This window comes from Populus alba, chromosome 10 (genome assembly GCF_005239225.2).
Source record: "Populus alba chromosome 10, ASM523922v2, whole genome shotgun sequence".
Taxonomy (NCBI): domain Eukaryota; kingdom Viridiplantae; phylum Streptophyta; class Magnoliopsida; order Malpighiales; family Salicaceae; genus Populus; species Populus alba.
Genome location: NC_133293.1, coordinates 3,385,185 through 3,412,881, shown reverse-complemented (window position 1 = coordinate 3,412,881; position 27,697 = coordinate 3,385,185). Strand labels below are relative to the sequence as shown.

Below are 27,697 nucleotides of genomic sequence, written 5' to 3'. Positions count from 1 at the left end.
GCGAAACTTCGGCTTTTGAGAAGTTTTATAGACTTGATGGATATTTGTTTAAAGAGAGTCGATTGTGTGTTCCATTACTGTGCGTGAATTGCTTGTACGTGAAGCACATAGAGGCGGGTTGATGGGGCATTTTGGTGTTGTTAAGACTTTGGATGTGTTGCATGAGCATTTTTATTGGCCTAAAATTAAAAAAGATGTGTAGTGCATATGTGATAAATGCATAACTTGTAGGAAAGCAAAGTCTAGGACTCAACCACATGGCTTGTATACCCCTTTACCTGTACCTAAGGAACCATGGGTAGACATTTCAATGGATTTCGTCTTAGGTTTACCTAGGTTAAAACGGGGTAGGGATTCAATCTTTGTAGTTGTTGATAGGTTTTCAAAGATGGCACACTTTATTCCATGTCATAAAACTGATGATGCCACTAACATTGCTGATTTGTTCTTTAGGGAGATAGTACGACTTCACAGGGTCCCTAAGAGCATTGTTTCTGATAGAGATGTTAAGTTCCTTAGCTATTTTTGGAAGGTGTTATGGAGAAAATTGGGTACTAAATTGTTGTTTTCAATTACTTGTCACCCCCAAACAGATAGACAAACTGAAGTAGTTAATAGGATCTTAACACAACTTCTGTGTGCTGTCATTCAAAAGAACTTAAATAATTGGGAAGATTATTTGTTGTTTATAGAGTTTGCATATAATCGTAGTGTGCACTCTATTATTGAATTTTCACCATTTGAAATTGTGTATGGATTTAACCATTTAACTCCAATGGATTTGATTCCTTTGCCTGTTGATGAAATGGTTAGTTTGGATGGTAATCGTAAAGCACAGGTGGTGAGACACTCCATGAGAGTGTGCGGCAACAGATTGAAAAGAGGAATCGTGTGTATATGACCAAAGCCAATAAGGGGCGCAAACATGTTGTCTTTCAGCCCGACGATTGGGTTTGGGTGCATATGCGCAAGGAGAGATTTCCGGCCCATAGGAAATCAAAGCTACAACCACGAGGAGATGGGCCATTTCAAATCCTTGAGAGGATCAATGATAATGCTTATAAAGTTAATTTGCCAAGTGAGTATTGTGTTAGTGCTACCTTTAATGTTTTTGATCTTACTCTGTTTGATGTAGGCGATGATTCGAGGTCGAAACTTTTTGAAGAGAGAGGGGATAATGCGGATCAACCCAACACCAAGCTTAATCATACCAACAATCCATTGGAGGTGCCAATTGGGCCAATCACAAAAGCTAGGGCAAAGAAGCTTAAAGAAGCATTGAATGGGCTTGTTCAGAACTTATAGAGCAAGATGGACCTAAAAGGGCTTGAGACATTTAAGGAGCATGAAGGACAGCCTTTAATTCATCTAGTTCAAGTCCAAGAAGAGCTCAATTCGTGTGGAACAAGGGGTTGATATGTCCGGCCCAATACCAGCCTTGTTAGGCTTGTTTTTTTCCTAATGCTACAAGGATAAAAAGCCAGCAATTTATTCTCCTAATTAAGTAAGGAAGTTGGCCATATCTTATTCCTAAAGAGAGGAGGACTATTTAGTGCTTTTCCTAACATATGAAGGAAAGTAATTAAATCAGCAACAAAGAAGGAAATTTGTTTTCTTATTTGTCCAAGTTAAACAAGGAAATCCAAGCTAATCAAGGATATCAAAGGAAAGGGGGCAGCAACACAAATTGGATTCTAGCATATTTAGGATGATAATTTTTGGATTTTTATTATTTTCTTCTTAGGTTTTAGGTTATTATTACTTATTTGGGTCAATTGTAAGTGGGCTTCATATAAGTCCACCTAAGGGGGGACCATTAGGGTTTCTTTAAGTCTGGAGTCAGTATATAGGGGTTGACCCATCCTAGCCACGTTGGTTGGGCGGAAGGGAGGTTCAACCCCTTTTTTCCCACTATTAGCTCGACAAGGTGGAAAGTTTCTAGTAAGAACAATTGCCAACATAGGAATTAATTAATTCTCCATGTATTTTCATGCACAACACCCATGAGGGAGGGAGGGGAGAAGAAGTTATATGGCCTAAGATTAATAGCTTGCTTGTGGAGGAGGAGCTGGCGGCTGGCACTGCTGCTCAGAGGAGATGCACGCTGCTCTGCTAGCGGCTGCGCCACTGCTGGAGCAAGTTGATGTTGTTGCACTAGGGATGATGAAGCTTTGCTGCTGATGTGACTAGGAAGAACCACCTCTGTTACTGCTGTAGGAGTTCGATCTGTCAAGAGCTGCCAGCATGGAGAGGTTGTACATTGCCACTGGAGTTCACGTTACTAAGTAGAGAAGAGAAGGGCACCTGACGTTGTGCTGTGTTTGCTGGACTGAGAAGCTGTAACGTGTAGCTGCTAATGCTGAGACCCTGTTGGTGTTGATGCGCTGCTGTGGCTGAGGTCACAGTGCTGTAACCAGTGGAGAGGAGGATGTGGGGAGCTATTCTTGGTTCTGAGAAATATTAGAGTTTTGTGGGGTTTTTATAGGAGAAATAAAGAGGTTATATGGCTCATGGGTTAATGAAATCTCAATTCTTAATAGTGGAGAATAAAAGACAATTATTTATTGGAGCAAAGGATAAAAACTTGTCATGCTTTGTAATTGATAAGGGGAACACCAAGGTTGTTTTTGCGGACATAATAATGTTGGATAGTGTTTTTTAGAGAGAATTTGTAAGAGTTTTAATTTTAGCTTAGAGTGAAGTATAAATATCAGGTATAAATTGACATAAGATTTAGAGGGAGAAATTAGAGCTTAAAAAAGGACATTTGGTTATCATTTTTTTTTTTAATTTTGATTGGAAGAAGACAATGAATAGTGAAAATTAATGTATTTTTAATTTGTTCCTTAAACCTTTGAAATTTTATAATGGAACCCCTAATCAACCTTAATATTTTAGATTCTCTGTAATTTCACTCTTGATCTTCTTTGATTGGGCCCTCGAATTTTTGCGCTTTTGCAAAGTGCTCATTGGTTTTGAAATTCTTCAATTGGGCCTTTAATTGAGCTTCAAACTTCTAGTTTCTTGCAATTTTTATTCTTGATTTCACCCAATTGAGTATGAAAAAAATTAAATCTAGTCCTATGAAATTCTAATCTTCTAATTAAAACCAATTTAGGTTTCCAAACTTTTTTTCACCATTTAAGTCCCTAAATAAAATTAATTTGACTCATTAAACATCTAATTAAGTTCTTGCACATAATCAAATCTTTTAATTGGGCCTGATAAACCAGTGGTAGAAGAAGAAGGATTGGTTACGTGAATAACTAGTTACATGGTTGAAGAAGAAGAAGCTGTTATGTCAGGATTGCTGTTAATTATTCTCTTATAATTACCTGTAACAGTTATAATAACAGTCATGATAGTTACAATTTGTAACTATATATAGTGCATGTGTATATACAATTGATATAGAGAAAAATATAATCTTCAGAAAAGAAAAAATTCCCTATTTCTATCTTGGTATCAGAGCATTTGAAAGAGAAACTTCTTTCCCTCTTTGATTTAGCCATGACTTCCACTTCAAGTCGCTCCTTATCTTTTTTTTGGTAAGCTGACTTATGTATTAAAAGAAAATGATACAAAGAATATAATGGGCATATCCAAGAGTTACAATGAGGATAGAAACGAAAACCAACAAATGGCTACAGGCTAGCCACAACAAAACAAAAACTTGGACCAACTAGATATGCTAGGGGTACAAAAACAACCAGCTAAACATCAAATTAAGAGTCCATGTTATTGACCCTCCAAAGTCTTTGGATCCTTATGTTTTCATCTGTTTGTTGAACATTCCTCATCAAAACAAGCTTATCGCGAATGATACATTCGATTTGATCAAAAACCAAATTCGAAGCTTTAGACACATCTGCAAAGATCCTTGCATTCCGTTCTTGCCAGATACAATACACTGTAGCTGCGAAACCCAGTTTACGAGAAAAATTGACGAAACTTTTTCCATGCCAAGAGACAGTGGCGAATCGAATCCATTCATCCAAGCTTTTTGTCATTCTTGGAATGTCGCATCTATCACAAACATTCCACCATAATGCTTTCGCAAAGGAGCATTCAAAGAACAAGTGGTTGTGATCTTCATTATTGCGGAGACAGAGTGAGCACCTATTGGGACCATGAATACCAAACCGATGAAGTCTATCCTGCGTTGAGAGTTTCCGTTGGATAGCCACCCAAAGAAGAAATGCATGTCTTGGGACAGCATTCTTGAACCACACGATGTCATGCCAATCAACCATTTGATGATGAATTCTTAGTTGTTCCCAAGCTACTCTGACCGAGAAACTCTGATTTGGCGAATCCAACCAAAACAATCTCATCCTTTTGCCCCTTAGGAGTAGATGTGGAAGGAATAGCTTCTAAAATGGGGTGCCAGCCAATAGCATGAGTGATAGGAATTCTCCATTCTAAGTTATTAATCAGCACGTTCACTCTCGCGTTGTGTTCCATACCTGAATCATAGATGAAACGTTCACCGTAGGTATCAGCGAGCGGGCTATGAGGATGCCAATTGTCAAACCATAGAGAGGTTGTCATTCCATCTCCGATGACGTGCTTCATCTTCGGCCATGCTAAGGATCTGAGCTTTAGAATCTTTCCCCAAGCCCAAGAGCAGCTTCCTGGCGCCTTGATTGTCCAGAAATTCCTACCTCGCAAGAGATTGGATCTGATCCAAGTAGACCAGATTGAGCCATCTGAGTCATTGCACAAGTTCCAAATATGTTTTCAACAAGGCAATCTTGTTCCATTCTGCTATCCTTTTTATGCCTAGCCCCCCCTCCTTTTTTGGAAGACATACCTGATCCCAAGCCACTTTAGCCCTGGTAGTGCTCATATCTGAACCTGACCAAAGAAAGGATCTCATAATTTGCTCAACATTTTTCACTACTTCCCCAGGTAATAGGAATAGAGATGCCCCAATAGACCTGGATGGAGAATAAGACTGAGTTAATCAGTTGTACTCGCCCTGCGAAAGAGAGTGTTCTGCAGGTCCAATGTCGAACTTTGGCGGTAATTCGATCCACGAGGCCCTTACAGTTAACAGCCTTTAGTCTGGACGAGATAAGAGGCACTCCCAAATATTTCATAGGAAGCTCCCCCTCTCTAAACCCAAGAATACTGATAATCTGTTCCCTCTCAGCACCTAACGAACCGCTCAAGAAGATGTCACTTTTGTTTGGATTTGGATATAGACCTGATAGGAACTGAAACTCTGTGAGTACATTTTTGATCATACGGATTGAATGTACTTCCCCTTTGCTGAATATCATCAAGTCGTCGGCAAAGCAAAGATGAGAAATTCTGTCCTTCTTGCATCTCCAGTGGAACTTGAAGTTTTGGTTGGCACTCATATTGCAGAACAGCCCTGACAGGATTTCCATGCATAGGACAAACAAATATGGAGATAATGGATCACCTTGTCTCAGCCCTCTCCCCCCTTGGAAGTAACCCGCAAGTTCACCGTTGACGTTGATTGAGAATTGACATGATGTAACACAAACCATGATCCAATCAATGACTGTTCTAGGGAATCCCATTTTTATCAACGTAGCATCAACGAAATCCCACCGAACAGAGTCATAAGCCTTCATCAGGTCTACTTTCATAGCACAACGAGCAGGACCCGTAGTTGTGTGATAGCCTTTCATTAGTTCCTGGGACAAAAGAATATTGTCGCTGATTCTCCGTCCAGAGATAAAAGCTGTTTGATACGGGCCTACTAAGGATGGTAAAACAACTTTCATTCTCCCAGCTAGAATCTTCGCGATGCATTTGTATACTGTATTGCAGCAAGATATAGGACGAAAATCTGTCAACCTCGTAGGATTAGCAACTTTAGGGATAAGGGAAATGGATGTAGCATTCATTTCTTTAAGCATTCTACGAGTCTGGAAGAAGGAGCTAACAGCGTTGATTACATCTTCCCCCACTATGTGCCACATTCTTTTGAAGAAACCTGCGTTGAAGCCATCTGGACCAGGAGCTTTGTTGTTTTTCAAACTAAACATAGCATGCTTAATCTCCTCTCTTGTGACATCTTGTGCTAGTACATGCTGTTGAGTTGCCGACAATTTGTAAATAATTGCCGATTGCATCACTTCCTCGTTTAGGACCCTAGGCATCTGTTTCACTCCCAATACACGCTGGAAGTATGCAATTACTTCTGATTTGACTGCCTCGTGTCCTTCAGCGACTTCTCCATCCTCCCTTGTAACCGAGAGAAGCTTATTTCTATTCTGTCTACCATTTACTAATTTGTGAAAGTAGCTAGTATTCTGATCCCCCAAGCTAAGCCATTGTATCCTTGCCTTTTGTCTGAAAAAACACTCTTCCGCCCTGACAGTAGAAGCATAGTTACGAACAACATCTCTTTCTCGCATACGCAATGTTGGATCCTCAGGCGCTGTATGCAGAGCTTGTTGAGCCCTATCCATGTGATCTTTTGCATCTTTGACTCTATCGGAAATATTGGAGAAGTGAGTCTTATTGAAATGTTTAAGTTCCTGCTTTAGCTTCCTTAGTTTGCAACACAGTTGATACATTGGACACCCTCCTGAATGCTGATCCCATACTTTCTTCACCAAGGGCATGAACTCGTCATGATCCATCCACATATCGAAGAATCTGAATGGTTTCTTTATGTTCTGAACATTGCCAGTGACTTTTACCACCATGGGAGAATGATCTGACATACCAGCAGGCAAGAATCTGGCTTCCGACAATGGGAAGCGCATATTCCACTTCTCATTCACAAGCACTCTATCTAGTTTCCGCATAATCATATTCTCAGGACATTGGTTCGTCCAAGTATAATGCATACCTGAATACCGAAGATCATCCACTTTCGCTTCACGTATACATGTTTCCAATCTGTCCATATGACCTGCCCACGTAGAAGACCCCCCTAACCTCTCTGACTGGTTGCGGATAGCATTAAAGTCGCCCATAAGAATCCATGGGGTTGACTCCCATCCATCACTACGACTCACAATATCAGACCATAAAGCCTCACGTACAGATGCATTATTGTCTCCGTAAATGATTGAAGTATTAAAACAGATATTGGTAGCTAATATCATGACAGAAACATGGATAGCCTGGTCTGACATTCCCAGAACATCCACCTTCACCAAATCAGCATTCCAACAAACCCAAATACAACCACGACAAGAGAAATCATAATTATACAAGAATGACCAATTACGCAGAAGAAGTTGCGAAACATTATCTTTATTCCTGTCTCTAACCCGAGTTTCAACCAAACCAAAAAAAAACCATCCTCTCTTGATGGATGAGCTGACGCAGTTCTGAATGCTTTATGGGATCATTCAAACCTCTAACATTCCAACATCCAATAATCATAGGGAAATAGAGAGGAGTACCAAACATCAACACACGGATTACCTTGACTTGCCCCCCCTCGAGGAGCCAGATTTCTTACTCTTCTTTGAAAAGCCTGGAGAACCCGTTTTTCTTTTTTTCTAGAGAGTCTCTAGCCTTGCTAGCTAACTGATTAATAAAAGTTTCCCCGTCAGAAGAAATCGGACTTTGCGGACTTGTTGGGATCAGTGACGTCGACTCCTTATCATCATCTTCCTTACCTGTACCACCTCCCATAACTCCAATATCAACATTCACCTCATGACTAACAGGGTTCATGGTTGCATTACAGATGGTTGAACTTTGATCTAAAGAAGTACATGCATCCCCTTCCTCCGGCACCATGTCTGCTCGTAAGCTCTTCAAAATAAGAGGAGAGGTAGGATTTTCATCTTCATAACAACCAACATTGGGCACATCTAATGTCGCAGATTCATTCGTATTACAATCAGCACTCTGTAAAGCAGATGCTAAACAACCATTCTCATTACAATTAAGCTCTTTAGATGCCAAACAATCATTCTCACCAATCGTAACACCCTTATTTCGTTTACCAACTACCTGCCATTGAAGCTGATTCTGCTTATTATCTGCATGTTTAGAGTCCTCTTGGATTTGGGCAAAGCACAACAATGGAACTTACTTCATCCTATCAGCAGCTCAACCATGCATTACCAGTAAAACTTGATCGAACCAACTATGTTTTGTGGAAATCTCAAATTGATAATAATGTTTTTGCTAATGGCTTTAAGGATTTTATAGATGGCATCTCTGTCTGTCCAGAAAAAGAATTGAGTGTAGGTGTAATCAATCCAGCTTTCATTACTTAGAGAAGACAAGATCACACAATCCTCAGCTAGATTTACTCATCTCTCACAGCAGCTATCATGGCAAAGATCATTGGACACACTACTTCTCAGTCTGTTTGGAATGCATTAGAGAAGACCTTCTCTTCTTCTTCAAGAGCTAGAATAATGCAACTAAGGCTTGAACTGCAATCCACAAAGAAAGGATCTTCGTCTATGATAGACTATATCATGAAGGTGAAAGGAGCTGCGAATGGTCTAGCAACCATTAGAGAACTTGTATCCAAAAAAGATCAAGTCATGAATCTATTTGGAGGACTCGGTTCTGACTACAATACAGTAGTTACAGCTATCAACAATAGAGATGATAAAATCTCAGTTGAAGCAATTTACAATATACTCTTAGCATTTGAAAATCGACTTGAGCAACAAAGCTCAGTAGATCAAATTTTTGCAATGGCAGCCAATTATGTCTCTTCCTCTAATAACAGAGGTGGTGAAAGGAGATACAATGGCAATAAAGGACACAAGCTTCACTCCAAATGCCAGCAATTACAACTACAGAGGTCGTGGTCGCGGGGGCAAATACACACAGAGTGGAAGACATAATTCAATCAGTTCAGAAAAGCCACAATGTTAGTTATGTGGCAAATTTGGGCATACAGTACACGTCTACTATCATAGATTTGACATTTCCTATCAAAACTCTTCCAATAGTGGTACTAACTCTACGAATATGAATATCAAAAGTCAAAACAATATACCTGCTATGATTGCCCCCTCATAATCTTGCAGATGACAATTGGTACCTTGACTCTAGAGCAAGCCATCACCTGACTCAGAATGCTGGGAATCTAATCAACTCTACTACATATACAGGGATAGTTAAGGCCACAGTTGGTAATGGTAAGCACTTATCCATTTCCAACAGTGGTTCCCATCATCTAATCTCTAACTCTTGATCATTTCAACTTAGAAAGGTGTTTCATGTTCCATTTATGTCAGCAAACTTGATAAGTGTTGCTAAGTTCTACTCAGATAATAATGCCTTGATTGAATTTTGATCTAATAGTTTCCTTGTGAAGGATCTGCATACGAAGAAGATATTAGCACAAGGCAGACTTGAGAATGGACTTTACAAGTTCCCAACACTTAGCAATGAGAAGATGGCATACGTTGGATTAAAAGACTTTTTCTGTTTTTCATTCTCCAATCTCCAGAACTACTCATAAATAAAATGGACATATGGCATCACAGACTAGGTCATGCTGCCACTGATGTTGTAGTCCAAATATTACAAAGCTGTGATGTTTCCTATGAAAAGAATAAAGCTACTAATTGTTCCATTATATGTTCTTCCTGTCAGCTTGCAAAAAGTCATAGACTGCCAACTCATCTCTCCTCCTCTCAAGCTTCCAAACTATTGGAATTGATTCAAATGGATATCTGGGGGTCTGTCTCAGAAAAATCCACATCTGGTGCTAAGTATTTTATTCTGTTCTTAGATGATTTCTCACGATACACATGGTTCTACCCATTACATACAAAGGATCAAGCTCTCCCAATGTTCCAACAATTCAAACTCCAAGTAAAGAATCAATTTGATGACAACATAAAATATGTGCAATTTGACAATGGAGGTGAGTTCAAATCCTTCATCACCTTTCTTCAACAGGCGGGTATTGTGCATCATTTTTCCTGCCTTTATAACTCAGCTCATAATAGGAGAGTTGAAAGGAAGCATAGACATGTTGTAGAGACTGAATTGGCCTTGCTAGCTCATACTTTGTTGCCTATGAAGTTCTGGCAGTATGCCTTCCAATCAGCCACATTCCTCATCAATGGAATGCCTAGCAAGGTACTCAACAATGTTTCACCTTATCTAACTCTTTTTCAGAAACTACCTAACTATAAGTCTCTAGGAGTTTTTGGTTGCCTATGATATCCTTTCATTCACCCTTATAATAACCATAAACTGTAATATCAATTGGTTCATTGCATCTTTCTTGGTTATACCCTCAGCAACAAGGGATATATATGCCTTGATTATCTTACTGGACGAGTTTATACACACCTCATTTGGTGTTCGATGAAACATAATTCCTTTTCACCACTAAATCTCCTCCATCTCAACCAGATGACACTTCCTCTGCCAATTTAACTCATGCAATACCACTCCTATCTAGTAATTTGTCTCACTGTCCAGTATATACATCTACCCCAATACATACCGATTCCATTCCCACAACTGTTGATTCTATTTCCTTGAGTGAAACAACAACCTTTCCAATCTCTCCTTCTTCTCCTGAATCTATTCCTACTGATCCGATCCTTGATTCCAGTCTAGCTCTACGTATGATAACAAGGTTGATGAGTGGCATCACTAAAAAAAAGGTTATTCTAGATCTAACTATTATCACAAAACCATATACACTCAATCAAGCTCTAAATGATCCACATTGGACTAGAGCAATGGATCAAAAGATTGCAGCCCTTCATCACAATTGCACCTGGATCTTGTTACTAAGCCTTCTGATGTTAACATCATAGGATGCAAGTGGGTATACAAATTGAAGCACAAGCCAGACGAGAGTATTGACAAGTATAAAGCTAGACTTGTGGCAAAAGGGTATCATCAAACACTTGGCCCTGATTACTTTGAGACATTCAGCCCAGTAGTCAAAGCTGCAACTATCCGCATTATCCTAACCATTGCTCTTAGTTCTAAATGAGAAGTACAACAGCTTGATGTCCACAATGCATTTCTGAATGGTGAACTTAAGGAACAAGTCTACATGTCTCAACCTCCTGGCTACATGGACACCAAGTTTCCTACCAAAGTTTATCGATAGCGGAAAGCTTTATATGGCTTGAAACAAGCTCCACAAGCTTAGTTTCAATAACTCAGCTCTTTTGCAGTGGGGGTTTAGCACCTCCAGGACTGATAGCTCTATGTTCATCTCCTTTGGTTAATCTACAACTCTGATCGTTCTCATCTATGTAGATGATATCCTCATCACAGGCAGCTCACATATGCAGGTAGCTTCATTTATTGCTAAACTGAATTCTGAATTTGCATTACGAGATTTGGGAAGACTAACCTACATCCTAGGTATTGAAGTCTCTTACCATGAAAATTCTATACATCTCAGCCAAACAAAATATGTTTCTGATTTATTGCATAGAACAAAAATGTTTGACACCAAGCCTGTCAAAACTCCCGGGACTGTTAGACAGAATTTATCTAAATTTGATGGTGAGCCTATGAAAGATGCTTTTGGTTATTGCAGTGTAGTGGGAGCTCTACAATATCTAACAATTACAAGGCCTGACATCGCCTTCGCTGTTAATAAAGCATATCAATTTATGCAACAACCAACTTCAGCACATTGGCTCTCTATCAAACGTATTCTTTGATACCTGTGTGGAACTATGCATGGTGGCTAACGCATAAGTTCTTCAAATTAGTTGACAATTGAAGTATCCACCAATGCTGATTGCGGAGCTCAACCTGATGATCAAAGAAGTGCTAGTGGCTACCTCATTTATCTAGGAGGTAATCTAATTTCTTGGTCCTCTACCAAGAAAAAATTAGTTGCTCACAGTAGTGCAGAATCGGAGTATAAGGGACTTGTTCTTGCTATTGCGGAAATTATTTGGATTCAAGCCTTGATGCACGAACTATGTGTTCCTACCCCTGCTGTCCCCATACTTTGGTATGACAACATCAGTGCCTATCATATGGCCAAACATTATGTGTTTCATGCCCGAACAAAACATATAGAAATTGATCTACACTTTATTCATGATCAAGTTCTATAAGGGAAAATAGAATTACAATTCATTCCCACTAAAGACCAGCCTACAAATCTCTTAACTAAACATCTCATAAGTTCTTGTTTCTCAAAACACAGTTATGCCTCGTTCCAAGACCCTTTCACTTACGGGGGGATGATAAACCAGTGGTAGAAGAAGAAGGATTAGTTACGTGAAGAACTAGTTACAGAGCTGAAAAAGAAGAAGTTGTTACATCAGGATTGTTGTTAATTATTCTCTTCTTCTTATAACTACCTGTAACAGAATTGTAACCAATTCTAACTACTTCATAATTGCCTTAGCAACAGTTATAATAACTATCATGAAAGCTATCATAACAGTTACAATCTGTAACTATATATATAGTGCATGTGTATATACAATTGATATAGAGAAAAATATAATCTTTAGAGAAGAAGAAATTCCCTATTTCTATCTAGGCCTATGATTAAATCAAATTGGCTTATTAAAAGTTTAATTAAGTCCTTAGACTTAATTTTTATGCAAATTCATGTAGTAATCATTTAATTTAACCTTGAATCTACATTTTATTTCAATCTTGGGTACTAAGAGGTACAATTGGCCTCTTGATTTTATTCAAAATTCCAGTTTGGTACCTCCATACATTGAAACACTTCTAAACCTGCTCTTAGTAGCCAGTCATTTATCATTTTTTTTTTGTTGCTTTTCATTTTTTTTTTCATTTTTGTTTTTTAAAAGAAAAGAGACAATTTGGAGGAAACCCAAATTTGGGTTATGACAAAAAGTATAGTAAAGTGTTATTTGGGGTATTTGGGTTTCCAATCAATTCGTTTTCATAATATTTTCTTATAATTTTTTTTTTGTGTCTTTTAAAATATCAATATCTCATACAAATTCGTTTGCTACTCCTAGAATTGTAATCATAGTTTTTGGTTTTTCTTGTTTTCATATATTTCTTGCTTATTAATTCATTTCATATATTTGGATGCCCAACTAAGTTGTTCTTTTTTGTTGTAGGGCCTAAAAAAACTATAAATAAATAATAGTCAAACTAATTAAAACAAGACTAAAGTTGAATTAATATGCTGTCAAAATCAAAGCCCAACTTCAAATGAATAGTTCTTCCTTGTCTTGACAAATTGGAAGGTCAACGATATATCCTTAGAAATATATGGATGTCTACTTTCCAATGCAAATAGCATCGTATCAAAATTTATTTATTTTTAGCTCCAATTATGGCTAAAACAGTAGTGGAAGGTCAAAACTAACAAATTTAAATTTTCTTATTCTAATATTTTTGTAATGTCTGGATACTCTTTTATAAGTCTTTCTTAAACATGAATCAAATTAATAAGGCTTGCTCTTTATTCTTTGATATCGTCTCGAAGTCCACCTTAGCCAATATATCTTGAAGAAGTCCATTAATTACCTCCTTGAATCTTTTTGCTCTTAAGTCTTATGATTGGATCTAATGGAACCTCTAATGGATCTCTTGGTGTTGAAGTTATGATTGCATCAATAACTATCAAAACAATTTAATTAGGAGGAAATTTTACTTGGTGTTTCTAGATATATTGTTCTACTTAAGGTTAAAATTTTAGGTTAATTAGAGTTTAAGAATGAATCACAATATAGTTTAGAAGGTTCTAAGTAGATTTTGTTATTTGTTGCCTCTTCACTTGTGAAATTTTTATTTGGAGATGACTCTTTTCCTAATGATACAAGGATGGTCAGCAACTTATTTTAGAAGTTTTCTAGTTCTACAAGGATCTTTAATAGACAACAACATGGCTTCTAGGTGTGGCAATAATTCTTTTATTTTTCTAATATCTTTTTCTTACAACTATTGTTTTAGTTATCCTAGTTACACAAGGAAATGTTGACTAATGGCATTTAAAGGTTATAATATTTTAGGAGTTTCTATATCCTATAAGAAAACTAAGGGGCAGGAGGTATTACAAAGATTTTCATACTTATTTAAGAGAGTTAAAGTTAATTTTGGGCTGATTCTCTCAAATGCACGATTTTATGCTAAACAAATATAATTTTCAATTTGAATGTTGGATCGAGTTGAAAGTTTACCAGATATTTTGAGAGGTCTTTTTTATATTAGACTAAAATTTCAGATAAATCAAACATTAAAAATGCCTTGAAATAAGATCTAGAATACTATGCAGGATTTGTATTTGTTTTCTTGTTGATTTATAGTTATTTTTTCTATTTTATTTAGAATTCTATTATTATTATTATTTCCAGAATTGTTTAGTAAGTTTGTTTTACCTATTATAATAGCCATAATATTTTGAATAAACTTGTGTTCTGTGTAACATAATATTTTTTTTTTGTTGGACGAACAACAAAATTAACTTATCAAGATATAACTATAATTGTGATATCTTTATTATATTTTATATTATATTTCTTATTTATGATTTGCGCTACTCATTTGATGGATATTCATTCCAATAATATTAGTGTTTTTATTCAAGTAATTTATATGTCACCCTTCTATCATGGCTTTTCATGATTTGATTTTTTGTATGTGAATTACATGACCATATAATTATAGGATTTACATTTTGAATGACTTAAAAATAGAACATCAAAACACTTTAGAATCAAAAATTATAATTCCAATAAAAAACAATAAAAAACAACGTAAACCATAACATAATTAGGGTCCGTTTGTCTAAATAAAACGCAGTCCGCAGCCGTTTGGTAATAAAAAAAAGTGATTTACTGTGTATGGGGCCCACATGATTTTTGCGTTTAAAACGCTGAAAAGAAAAAGCAACGAAAACATGCTTTTCATTCTCCGCAGGCTAATAAAAAATAAGGAATAGTGCAATTCACTGCACTGTTCAGGAGTAATCGCACTGTTCACGTGAACAGTGCATTTAACTTGCACTATCTGCAGTTTGTTTTTTTTTTTTTGTTTTTTTGTTTTTTTTAATGTGTTAATTGCATTAATTTTTTATTATTTTTTTAAAAAAAGCTAGTTTTAGAGAATTAAATTCATTCGTGATGTGAACACTATTTTTTTTCTCGAAAAACTAGTATAGAGTGACTTAAATTCACTTACACAGTAATATCAATTTTGTAGTTTTTATCGAATGAATTTTGTACGTAATATAGTTATAAATAGTTTAATGGAATAATAAAAAATATTTTATATAAAATATTATTTTTTTTCATGATGTAATAGGAGTAATTAATTTTACAATATTTAAATTTAAAATCATCAATATTAATATATATTTTTTTAAATTATTTTATAACCTCAATTTCAAAAGCATTCTTAACCAAACACATTAAACTACTTTTTTTTCAACCTCAATTTCAATCACAGTTTTAACCAAACACCTATTTTTTCAAATCAACCTCAACTAAAAATACTTTTTATAAAACAACTTTTTTCAAATCACAACCATAACAGCTACCGCAATACCAAACACACTCTTAAAATATGTGGACAACACCTACCCAGGTTTACGAGTACCGCAACGAACTATTAAAAGGTTTGAGAGAGAAGTGGCATTGCCCAATTAAGAAAAGAAATCAGCAGATGGAAGACACACAAGTAACTTTCCGACTTCCTCCAGCATACTGCTCGGTTATTAGTCAATGAACAATTATTTTCTATTCTCATACAATCGAATTACAACAAAACCAAAATCTTTTCAGAAAATCTCATACAGCCAAGCTCGTTTTTTAAATAGGTAAAAATCTCAAGTTGCTCTAAGATTGTAATCAATGCTCACAGCTGCCATTCTCTTGAGCCAATCATGGTCTACCTAACTGTGTATTTCACAGGAGGAAAGGTCGACCTGTTTCACATAGTTATTTTAAATAATAAGGATAAAAATAAAAGCAGAGACAGTATTACAAAGCTCGTTCTTAAATATGAAAAACGAACCTCATGTTCAGAATGTTGACATGATGAATCTACTTGTTCATTGTTGATGACAAGCAGAAGTTCCAAAATATAGACCCCGTGGACATGAAAGCTACACGAGCTTGAATGGGGACAGCCCTACAAAATTGCCAGATATATATTGCATAATCATGCCAGCAGTTCAAAAAACTATTCACTAACTAAGAAACAATAGCTGAAAGTTTGTGCTGCTGGACTATGTTCTAAGTAGAGGTTTATCATATGAAGTTTAGGAATTTAACACCATCAATTTCACTCCAGATAATCTTGGAAAGTCAGACTCCCCCAAACAATGTCCCTATAGTTGTTAAGCAAAATCATATAATCGGAGTTTCAAAGTTTTCTAACGTGATGGAGGAAGCTATCTTTATAAATACTGACTTATCGGCCCTCGCTCACACCATGGTCCTTGGGCAGTCATTAATGAACCTTCATGAGAGGATTTGTGAGATGGAGCATGCCTTTATAGCAACCTAAATCAAAATCTATTCTAGAAGAATTGTTTCACAGGTTTGGTTCTAAATCTCATAGCACATAAAAGTAACTGGATCAGAGAGGCTGAGAGAAAACATTATGCTATGTCCATGTCTAGTAAAAAAATATCCCCAGTCAACTGTTCGGATAAAACTCAACTTGTTGCAGAATATATAGTCTTACCATATCCATGGTTTGACAAGGATGACTTTATAAATTTCCTGAGAGCGTTTGGCAGCAAGGTGAATCTTCATAACCTCACATACCGGATGCTTTCTTGAAAGAGTTTTAAGCCAGAAAAACATACACTTAACAAGTTTTTATTTTTATTTTTTAAGAACAGTTTACAAGTTAATTTGAAGTTATAAGCTTTCTCCCTGATAGGAGCGGAATAAATTATCAGAGCTTCTACATAAACAAGTCCCTCAACATAAGCATGCAGTGTCTAAAAACCTTGTGCGTTGGTGACTTTCACCAACTTTAGAAGTGGAACAAAACTTGTGAAATTTAAACCCTGCTTGTTTTAGTGAAAATAAGTTTAACAAAAACGATTTCCATATTTTGACGTCTCTGGCTCCATAAGGGAAATAAGTCAGTGGAAGAAATCCCTGTTGATTATAAAGAATTAGCCAAAATAAAAAACTTGGAAAATAAGTATAATTCTAAGACATCAATTTTATGAATTTTGCCAGAGAATTTTATGTGCATGCATAATGTATACGTGTACAATTGTACTCTGATATACAACATAACAAAGCCTTTTTATGGCGTTAAACAAAACTTTTACCAAAAAGTTTTAAATCACATATTTTTTTCTCACTAGCAGTTATACTCCAATTTAGAAAGGTTTTTGTAGCTATATTAGCATTTGTTTCTCCCAAAAAACCCAGGTAACAAATGAAAGCACCAAAAAGGAGTGGTTAATTGTGCATTTGAGAAAAAAAAATAAAGGATAAAAAATCAGAGTGCTGTTCTTCATATAATCATCATTGTGCTCAAGGGTTTCAACCCAGGGACTATAAAGGGCACACCAAAAAAGGGCAGAAGATGTACCAAAAATTCAATATGCTGACAGGTATCCAGAACCTAAATCCTGCATTGAAACTAGATATCAAATATCAAATCACACAAAAACTTGTTTTGAAATCAATGAAAGTTTGAATTACCATAGAGCAATGTTGGAAGAGCATCTCTTTGATACTTCTCTGGAAGCTGTGAAAGCTTCCCTTGCCATAGATTGTTCCATGCAAAGACAACAGCAATCACAGATGGACCAAGCACTACTTGGTTCAATAAAACCTGAAAAGAAACTAAGAATTCGCATCATATATTTTAAAGAAGCTACTCTTTGACCTATCAAGTTTATCCTGATTATGATTAGCTAACAATGATATCCAAAGAAACTAGTACCTTTAGCATCAGATTCTGCACCGTCTGCTTTGGCAAACAACGGTCAAGATATTGGTACCATGCATAAGAACCAGGACCATATAATAGAAACCCATAAGAAGTCATTCGCAAGGCACGAAGCCAATCATGATCGGAAAGGAAAATCCCAATAAAATCCTAAAGAAGAGCATTTCATCAAAATCCAAACTCAAAACAACTTTAAGCACACTATGTAGATAAGAATAAACATTGAAAAACAACAACATAGGCTTGTCCTAAATGCATCACAAAGGTTGCTGGCTCAGATTAGAAATCAGTAACCTTTGCAAACTTCCAGTACATGAAATGGCAATGGATGAATGTAGTCTCCAGTGATATTTAGAGTAACGCAATATTATGTGTTGGTCAACATACTTTCCATGTTATCTTGCTGTAGGAAACAAGGTTGGACTGTGCAAAGTTTTATTAAATGAAAGAAAAGTTTAAGAATCAGTACTAATCACAAGCATAGAAAACACTGCCAATAAGTTCTATGTTGGGTTTAGAACACAAAATCACAAGCCATAGTATACCACCTTGGGCAAACCAAATGAGTTTTCAGACAGAAGCAGCGAATTTATACCTTCTATATTGCCTTTTTTTTTTTTTTCTTGTTCATGTATTTCTTATGGTAAAAATTATTTACATTGATTTTGAAACATCTAAACTTACCAAATTAGTTGTAGACTTGCAACATTAGACTGAATTTATAAGCTAAGCTAATAGCATTGCCATTTTTTCCAAACCAAGTTCAAGGAAAACACAAATCAATTATTCAAATTTACTGCTAAATAAATCAACAAACATAACAGCATGTTTAAATTCATTTCCAATACATGTCAAAAATAATAATAATAATAATAATAATAATAATAATAATAATAAATAAAAGAAAACAAACACACACTGACCTGATTGTCATTGGAATTCTGAGAAGCGTCTTGGTCATAGGAGTGTCGTTTGTATGGCTTGTTCTTTTTCCAGCGGTCTGTAACTTGAGCAACTGTGTCCCCAGTAAGAGCAAGCGCACCTGCGGTCACAGCTTGCTTTAAAGGGAACCAGTAACCTCCTCCTCCTCCTCCTCCTACTGTTGCTGAGTCAGAGGATTTCGATGCTTTACTTTGCTTTATCGTTCTTCTTTTATGTTCCCATTTCCAACCCCAAAACTCTCCATTTCCACCACTCACTGCTTTCATTTTGCTTATCACGGCTCCAGTGGAGTGAAACTGTTGAAGGGCTCTTTTTTATTTAATAGCCCAATTTGCCCTTCCAATAACTTTACAGACATGCCCTTCATCTTTTTCTTATTTTACACTTGGACGTGTCAAAAGATCAAAATAGTGGGTACGCAGAGAATTCTCTTAGTTGTTCTTCTTCCAGCGCTACTAGAGAGGACGAGGAGATTCAGAGATTTCTTTTGATTGAACTTTGAAGGTTAATAGAATCTTCTCTCTCTCTCTCTCTCTTCATTTTACATTTGTTTATTTCTTAAATAGGTGGAAACTTGAAGAATACCCAGATGGAATTTTTGTTGTTTTTGGTGTAATTGATCCTTTTGTGGAATAAAAGTTTTGATCTTGTTATATTTCTTGTTGCAAAGATTTCATCTTTTCAATTCCCAATTTGGCTACTTCTATTCCTTGTTGTTTACATCATTTTGTGTAAAATTAGAATCCAGTACAATGTTATTAATGTTATAGTGTGGTTCTCGAGAATGGTTCCGTAAATTGTTCAGTAATATAGTTTGGTGTTTCATACTCGTACCAGGTTGTAATTGTGATATGGGATAATAAACATTCAATGTTATTCATATCATATAACCTAGAGTTGGAAATGTGAATTGGCTAATCATTTAAATCTTAACAATCTCTTCCTTCACTTCAAGGAAGAACATAAGCAACAAGCGGAAAATAAAAGTCTTATCCTGCAAGCCATGAATAATCAGATTGATGATTCGATGAAGAATCAAGTTGCAGCACTTTTGCGAGTTATAAATGTAACTAGATTCCTTAAGGGAGATGATGTTCCATGCCAGATTGAAGAGGTAACTTAACTTTGATGTTTATATTAATTGATGTCTTGATTGGGATTTTAATTGTTTGCCTGAATTTTCCGTAATTTCTTTTGATTTCTCAGGGTCTATTCTTGGGTTCTGTGGGTGCTGCTACTAACAAGGATGCACTTAATAGCAAGAATATTACACACATCTTAACTGTAGCTAATTCATTGCCTCCCTCTTATCCAAATGATTTTGTATATGAAGTCATTGGAGGTATGTGCCTTCCTACTAACTGGTGTGACAGTATTAGTCATTGTCTTTCACTGGCATACCTCAAGTGATGATTTCTTTAACAATGTTCTTTTTTCCTTTGTTTTCCTTGCATTTATTTTTCTTTCCCCATTTTTTTCCTCTCTAAGGCGCTAAGTCTGCTCCTTGCATCTGATGTATTATCTAGTTGTAGCTGAATTATATCTTTATACTGTAAAGAAGACTACTTGTCAAACCCACAATCTTGTTGTAATCTCTCCTTGCTTTGCATCAGCTTTCCATGTTTAATTCTCTCTCTCATTCATATGGAGCTTGTGATGGTTTGCACCGCTTCTAGAACTCAAATTGACCAACTCTTTGTGGTGTTTCTTTTGAGGTAGTCGCGGATAGAAATGACACCAATTTAAGGCAGTACTTCGACAAGTGTTTCAATTTTATTGATGAAGCCAAGAGGCAGGGAGGTGGTGTTTTGGTCCATTGCTTTGTTGGAAGGTCCCGAAGGTGGTTCATCTTTCCCTGCAGGGGTCACTTGATTTTCAGTAAACATGTTCGCTATCTTCTTAGTGCAGAAGTTCTCAAGATAAAGATATACTATGCATCTAACATTGACCAATCAGTCCCCTCGGGAATAACTTTTTAGATCTTAATTAATAAATAATACATTTGGTTCCTACAACTTGGTTGGTCAATTTTTACCTTGCGGATAGTACATTCATTGAGCCTTTGTACTGTTAAATTGGTGATCATACATTCATGTGACTTAAAAGATTCAATTTCATTTTATAATAATATCTGCATGAAGGCACAGTAGTATTGGATATCTTGCAATTAACTTTACAATTGTTGGTGTCAAAAATATGGTAAAGACTTCAGCAAGTGTTTTAGCGGTGATGACATGTTTCAACACATTGATTGTGATTGGAGAACCATCGGAGGTGTCTAGTGGATGAGCATATTTTCTGTTCCAATATAGGAGATAGCCTTTGAATCGCACTCATCATTTTTATGATTGTGTTATTAATTCTTTTAATTTTATCTATAGCATTTATCACATTAGAAAAATTACATGGATTCACACCTCTAATAAAATAAAGAGCATCCCTTTCAAGAATAACTTTGGAAATAAATTTGAAGAAAAGAAAAAATTCATTTTGCTTCTTTAGATGGTTGCAGTTTGAAAGTGGGTTATGCAATACTTCTTATTGGACTGAATTTGTTTCAATGTATGTGTCCTGCTTTTCAGTGTGACTATTGTTGTTGCTTATTTGATGAAAAGGAATGGAATGAGACTATCTGAAGCTTTGGCACATGTGAAGAGTAAAAGGCCTCAGGCTGGACCTAATTCTGGTTTCATCTCACAGCTTCAAGACTTTGAGAAATCTCTTCAAGGTGCATTATCTTTGATACTTCTATATGTAGTAACTTGCAAATTGTACCTGATGTGGTTGGTTTTGGTTATCCAAAAAAAAAAAAATTATCATAGCCCTGATTGAAGTTAGCTGTTTGCCGCTTATCTCATTTATTAAAACCTTTAAATTCAAACCGAAGTTTGTCTCGGGAATTTTTTTTGTTGAACAGCTCGTTTCAATTACATAACAATCTGTGTCAGAATAATATAACTGTTGTCTTTATAGGAAACTTGCAAGATATTTATTTATTCATTCCGTGCTTCATCACCAACAGCTAGGTGCCGCTTTATTTGGCTATATCCTTTTTGCCGTAACATGGATAAGAAAATAAAAAAACTACCTCTTAACTATGATACAAGTTTCTTAAAAAGCATTTGTGCTATATATCCGAACCTTCTTCTGGCTGTACAGATAAATGTTAGAATTTCCGATGCCAAAAAATTTCTTGTCACCCAGACTGTGATTTGTCATAAGTGGTTTCTGTTTGAAATAGCTTCTTATGGGCTGATTCATTTTTTTGTACAAAAACTTTTTTTTATTATTTTTTTTATTTTTTTATTTTTTTTTTTATGTTTGCTAGGTATCTCTTCATGATGTGTCAAAGGAAGACGTGAAGAAGCACAAATGGACGCTTAGAAAATATAAAACTCCGCTGAGGAGGAATATAGCATTCGTGATTAAAAAAAGTAAATAGCTAGTCATTGCTATTGAAATGGTGAAAATACAAGACTGGCTTTTCTATCTCCTTTTGACAAGGTGATGAATTCACAAGGGCCAAGTGTCATAGAACTATTGTCATCTGAATCAGATTCAGTTTTTATTTTTATTAGAGCAGGATGCATGATTCAGAAGTTGATGTTGATGGTTAAATATTTCAAGTATTTTTAAATTGATATGATATTTAGCTGCATGAATGTGATCATTAGTAAGCGCATTCGGATAAGTACATGGAGAAACCTCAATGAATCATATTTATATTAATTCCATTCGCATTTTCATGTTATTTTAAGTTAGAGATGGAGTAAATTGGTCTGGCACTGGTAGCAGATCAAGCAGTGAAGATATCTGTCGCCGATTTGCAGTGCTTTCTCATTATATTGTACTTTAAAATGTGTGGGAAAAAACTGTGTTTAAAATGTGTGGGAAAAAAATGTGTTGGAATTGTGAATATAGATTCACTGCATTGTGCATCACATGGTAAATATAGTGTGTGTTCTATGAATGACACTAAAAATGTCATGAGGGCCATGGGGTATTGTCTTTTTTGTTTCTTATACCAAAAGCTACATGGTCTAGCTTGAAAGCCAAACTTAATGTTACGGGGGCGTGTTTTTTCTGTTTTTTATTTTAAAAGCTGCTAGGTTTGGAATAGGAATTAGATTTAAGATTATTGGGTTTGGCTTGGCCGCCAAACTTAATGATGTTGAGTTTGGCATGGCCGCCAGAATCATTTAAAAAAAAATTAATTATGAAGAAAATTTTAAGGGTGGTTTAATTTTTATATATAAAAAAATAAATAAATAATTGTAAAAAAATATTTAGAATACTACAAGGGTAGTTTAAATATTTTTTTATAATAAATTATAAAAAATATTAATTAGAATATTTATTTAGGGTGTTTGTAGTATAAATGTTTTTTTTTATTAAAAATAGAAAAAAATTATAAAAAAAAATTATTTAGGATATTTAAGGGTAATTCAAATTATTTTTTATAACAAATAAAAAATTAATTACCATTTTTGTTTATGATATTTTAAAGTTAGTTTAAATTTTTTTTATAAAAAATATAAGAAATTTATAAAAAAAAAATATTAATTAACATTGGGATTAAGAATACTTTAAGGATAGTTTAAATGTTTTTTTTATAATAAATAAAAAATATTTTAAAAAAATAGAAAACATTTATAAAAAATATATATTTAGGATATCTCAAGAGTAATTTAATTTGTTATTTTATAAAAAAATAAAAAAAAAATTATAAAAAAATACAACAAGAGTAGTTGAAATATTTTTTTAATAATATTTCAGTAGCTGAAGGAGAAAGTCTTAGGAATCATAGGCTCATAATTCCCGAAGTTGATTTTTGAGGCCCAGATCAGAAAGATTAATTTACATGCATTTCCAGATACTGCAAAGCACTGTGAGGAGTTGGCGTCGTGGTGATTGAGTGACCGCATTTTTTAGTTATCTGGATGCTGCATTCTCAACTTTGGATGTGCATGCAGTCGCAGCAAATGAGAAGTGGAATGACACCAACGCATGACTATTTTTAAATTCTATTTTTATTTAATTACATGGTAATTGAGATAAATATTCACAAATATTTTTTTTGTTAAAACTTTATTACTTTAATCGTGCATTTCTTTATTGTTTGGATGCAACATGTCTTGTTTATTACCAATATTTGGATGCAACATGTTTATTTCTTTATGAAGAAATATTTTTTTTTGTTAAAACTTTATTACTTTAATTATGCATTCTTTATTTTTTGGATGCAACATGAATTGTTTATTACCAGTATGGTTTTCTAATAAAAGTTTTTTTAAAAAATTAAATATTCATAAAAATTCCAATGATTTAATTTTTTTTTTTAAAAAAGGTTTCTTGAGATAAAACTCTTTTTTATTAATATATATCTTTTTATTATTATTATTATTCTGATTAAGCCATTTTTTTTTTATTAGAAGCATGATTTTTTATATAAAAACTAAACATGATTTGAAAAGCAAGTTTCAATCTAAAAACAAATCATAATTTGATAACTTTATGAGACTGTATAAAAAATTAAAAGAATAATTAATTCTAGAAAAAAATATAAAAATCATTTAACAAACAATATATTTTATCCTAATTAAATATATCCATGTGTAATTTTTTTTTTAAAAAAATGCATATTAGATCCATAAATAATTATTTAAAAAAATAATTGCTTATATTACCATAAAAATACTCAAACCTTATTTAAAAAGCATGACATAACCATTATTGGGTGGTTAAGTTGGTAAAGGGGATGAAAGTCAAGAGGTATGCTTCGTGGTATCTAATTCGACTCTCTTTGTCCACTAATATTAATGGTCACAGACTGCAAGGTACAAGTTCTATTTTGCAAGCCTTGTTTGGGGTATAGAGATCTAGTTTGATATGTGCAGGCTGGCCCAAGATACTATACATTAAAAAAATATGGCATAAGTGTATGATTTTTTAAATATATATAATTATTTATTTAAAAATAATTTTATTTTAATATATAAAAAAACTAAACAATTAAGAAAAGTGAAAAAAAAAAATGGAGAACTAAGTAGATGAAGCCCAAGATGTCCAGGGCTTGAAAGGATGGCTTAAACACTCCTAACAATTTTTCTTTGAGAAACATAATGAAAATATAGTCCTTTACAACAATTTTTGGATCCATAAAGCTCAAAATTCATCATGTTTTTTTAAAAAAGTCATAAAAATCTTTATAACATTATTTTCAACTACCAATACACTTTAATCAGCAAAAAAAATACAAAATCAATTCAAATCAAAATAAACTTTTAGAATCTCATTCTACTTTGTTGGATATGATTAATAGGCCAAACACTTACATTAAAGTTATCTCTCTAATACACTTTTTAACACTAAAATTGGTATTTTTTGTGCATGGAATGGGTGCAACTATAAGCTTTCCCTCTAATCTCTTTCTAGTGTATCTCTCATCTTTCTCAACTGCTAAGGTCTAACATATAAGGAAAATAAAGTTGTATGATTGAAATGAAAATTTTGAAAAACTTAAAGGACTCAAATATAGAAAAGACACCTCTTAAATAATGCAAATGAAAACAAATAGGTTTTTTTGGCTTTTTAATTTTGGTTCTCAATTGTAACCTATATTTCATTTTCATAATAACGATCTTTAATTTTATGTACAAATAATCTCTGCTACAATTCATATATGAAAGCATGCACAAAAAAAAAAAAAACATATCCCAACATACAAAAATATAATAAAATCATTGAATTGCAAAACATGCTTAAGGGACCAAAACGAAAAAACCCCTCAACAATCTCATGAACAATCTAATGTAAGGGAATGAACATTGAAAGTTTGTTGTTTTAGTTTTTTTTTTTTTTAATTCAAATTTAAATTTTTATTTTTATGTTATATTTTTAATACTATATAGGAAGCAAAGTCCTTTAAAAGTCAGGAACCATAAAAATCTTCCTAAATGAATAAACACAAATATTGCATCAGCTAGGTACTTTTCTCTATGAAAATATATCCATGGCTAGTGCATATATGATTATCATGAAGGCACCAACCACAAACACATGATATAAACTTCTTGTCCAACAATATTGTTATAAATCCTCCTCTAAATTTTTATATTGTTGAATGGTTTGGGAACTTGGGCATAAAAGAAAAGGCAAAATGGAATTGAATTCTAGCTTGTCCCTAATATTTAAATCTATATATAGTATTTATTATTTTTTAAAACATATCACATTGACATTTTGGCAACCATGCCCTTTTTTCTAGATGGGGAAAGGCTTTTTTATGTAGTGAGGGGAAAAGATCTCGTGTTAAAAAGCCGTCATCACCTAGTATCATGATCACTAGAAAACCCTAATTAGTCTTCCAAATTCTAAGGTAAGGGTCTTGTTATGCTAAAGGAAATATATTATCATCCTAAAACATCTTACCTCAGGTGAGATGTTGTTATGCTTAAGATGTACTATTATGAGTTAAACCATATGTAGATGGTTGATTCCAACCTAACCATTCTAAGGTTTGATTCATCAATGTCACTCCCACTTATTACCATTTTAATAACACTTGGTGAATTGATATTTCTATAATTGGTAACTCTTAATCATGATTTGTGACCAATAGTTTATCAAGTCATGTTTATGGATAATCAATGAACTTATGTTGGGCTTATTGATCCCAGCCCAAATCCTAGAAAAGGATAATGAATAATAATGTATTGTTAAGGTTCATATATCATATAGTATCCTATATTTACTTGTAATATTTGTTGAATGAATTAAGATTGTATGCCCTAGTCCTATCCAACTAATGACAATCATAGGTTCATCTACTTTGAATAAAATCTAGTGACACAAAGATCCTTTATGGACTAAGTTTTAACAATGACCCTTAGGGATTCATTTTCCATTAGGTATGTTATTTAACATTTACCTTTTTATGATTCAATATTTGTACACTAGTACTTTGACTTGTGTATGTACATTCACGGCAAGTAAACAACTTATTCAAAGTCAAGATATTTAAATTAAATATAAATAAATCAACTTTTCACCCCTAATCAACACCTATGAGTAGTAATCTTTAATGGTTCATGATGCGAACCTCGTGATTATGTGGTCATGCAACCCACACGCAAAGACACCAATTCCCGAAAAGCCAAGTAAATCAGGTTTGATAGGAGTATGACACAAAGATAACTTGTATCTAGGCACTAGCACTATTGGAAACGTAAACCCCCACCCAACGAATATTGATTCGCAAACGAGAAGTATAAGGATGATGCCACGAAGCCAGTTGTTCTTCGATAAGTCGTTTTCAGTTTTTTAGAGAACTAAGGAAGGGAGATTATCCCACCAACACACAATAAGTGCAGCAAAGAAGTTAATTGATATGAAAATTATGTAACCTTACATGTTTGGTTATACATTTATTTATACTGACTCTAAACTTAAAGAAACCCTAATGGACTCCCCTTAGGTGGACTTATATGAAGCCCACTTACAATTGACCCAAATAAGTAATAATAACCAAAAAACTAAGAAGAAAATAATAAAAATTCAGGATAAAAAGCCAGCAACTTATTATTCTCCTAATTAAGTAAGGAAGTTGGCCATATCTTATTCCTAAAGAGGGGAGGACTATTTAATGCTTTTCCTAACATATGAAGGAAAGTAATTAAATCAGCAACAAAGGAGGAAATTTATCCAAGCTAATCAAGGACATCAAAGGAAAGGGGACAACAACACAAATTTAATTCTAGCATATTTAGGATGGTAATTCTCGGATTTTTATATTTTATTATTTTCTTCTTAGTTTTTGGGTTATTATTACTTATTTGGGTCAATTGTAAGTGGGCTTCATATAAGTCCACCTAAGGGGGGGTCCATTAGGGTTTCTTTAAGTCTAGAGTCAGTATAAATAGAGGCATAAACA

The 27,697-nt window shown here is 34.4% G+C and overlaps 2 protein-coding genes across 6 annotated transcripts; one reads left to right on the top strand and one right to left on the bottom strand.

The window, feature by feature from the left end:
• Positions 1–15,580: 15,580 nt before the first annotated feature.
• Positions 15,581–19,068, bottom strand: LOC118036329 (uncharacterized). The gene is made up of 6 exons (XM_035042001.2): positions 18,747–19,068; positions 17,818–17,973; positions 17,574–17,706; positions 17,461–17,500; positions 15,916–16,032; positions 15,581–15,826 (listed from the first exon to the last, which is right to left on the bottom strand). The coding sequence occupies exons 1-5, from the start codon at positions 19,029–19,031 to the stop codon at positions 15,945–15,947; spliced, it is 702 nt and encodes a 233-aa protein (XP_034897892.1). The 5' UTR covers positions 19,032–19,068; the 3' UTR covers positions 15,581–15,826; positions 15,916–15,944.
• A 62-nt stretch (positions 19,069–19,130) lies between these two features.
• Positions 19,131–22,423, top strand: LOC118036331 (dual specificity protein phosphatase 1). Of its 5 annotated transcripts, XM_035042007.2 has the most exons (6): positions 19,135–19,269; positions 19,725–19,879; positions 19,972–20,107; positions 20,485–20,605; positions 21,348–21,493; positions 22,094–22,423. In XM_035042007.2, exons 2-6 carry the CDS (start codon positions 19,769–19,771, stop codon positions 22,105–22,107), a joined length of 528 nt encoding a protein of 175 aa, XP_034897898.1. In that variant the 5' UTR covers positions 19,135–19,269; positions 19,725–19,768; the 3' UTR covers positions 22,108–22,423. The 5 variants fall into 5 exon arrangements, with proteins under 5 accessions (XP_034897893.1, XP_034897898.1, XP_034897894.1 ...); XM_035042002.2 differs by lacking the exon at positions 22,094–22,423 and having other exon boundaries at positions 19,131–19,269; positions 21,348–22,057; XM_035042003.2 differs by lacking the exon at positions 22,094–22,423 and having other exon boundaries at positions 19,141–19,269; positions 19,721–19,879; positions 21,348–22,057.
• Positions 22,424–27,697: the final 5,274 nt, after the last annotated feature.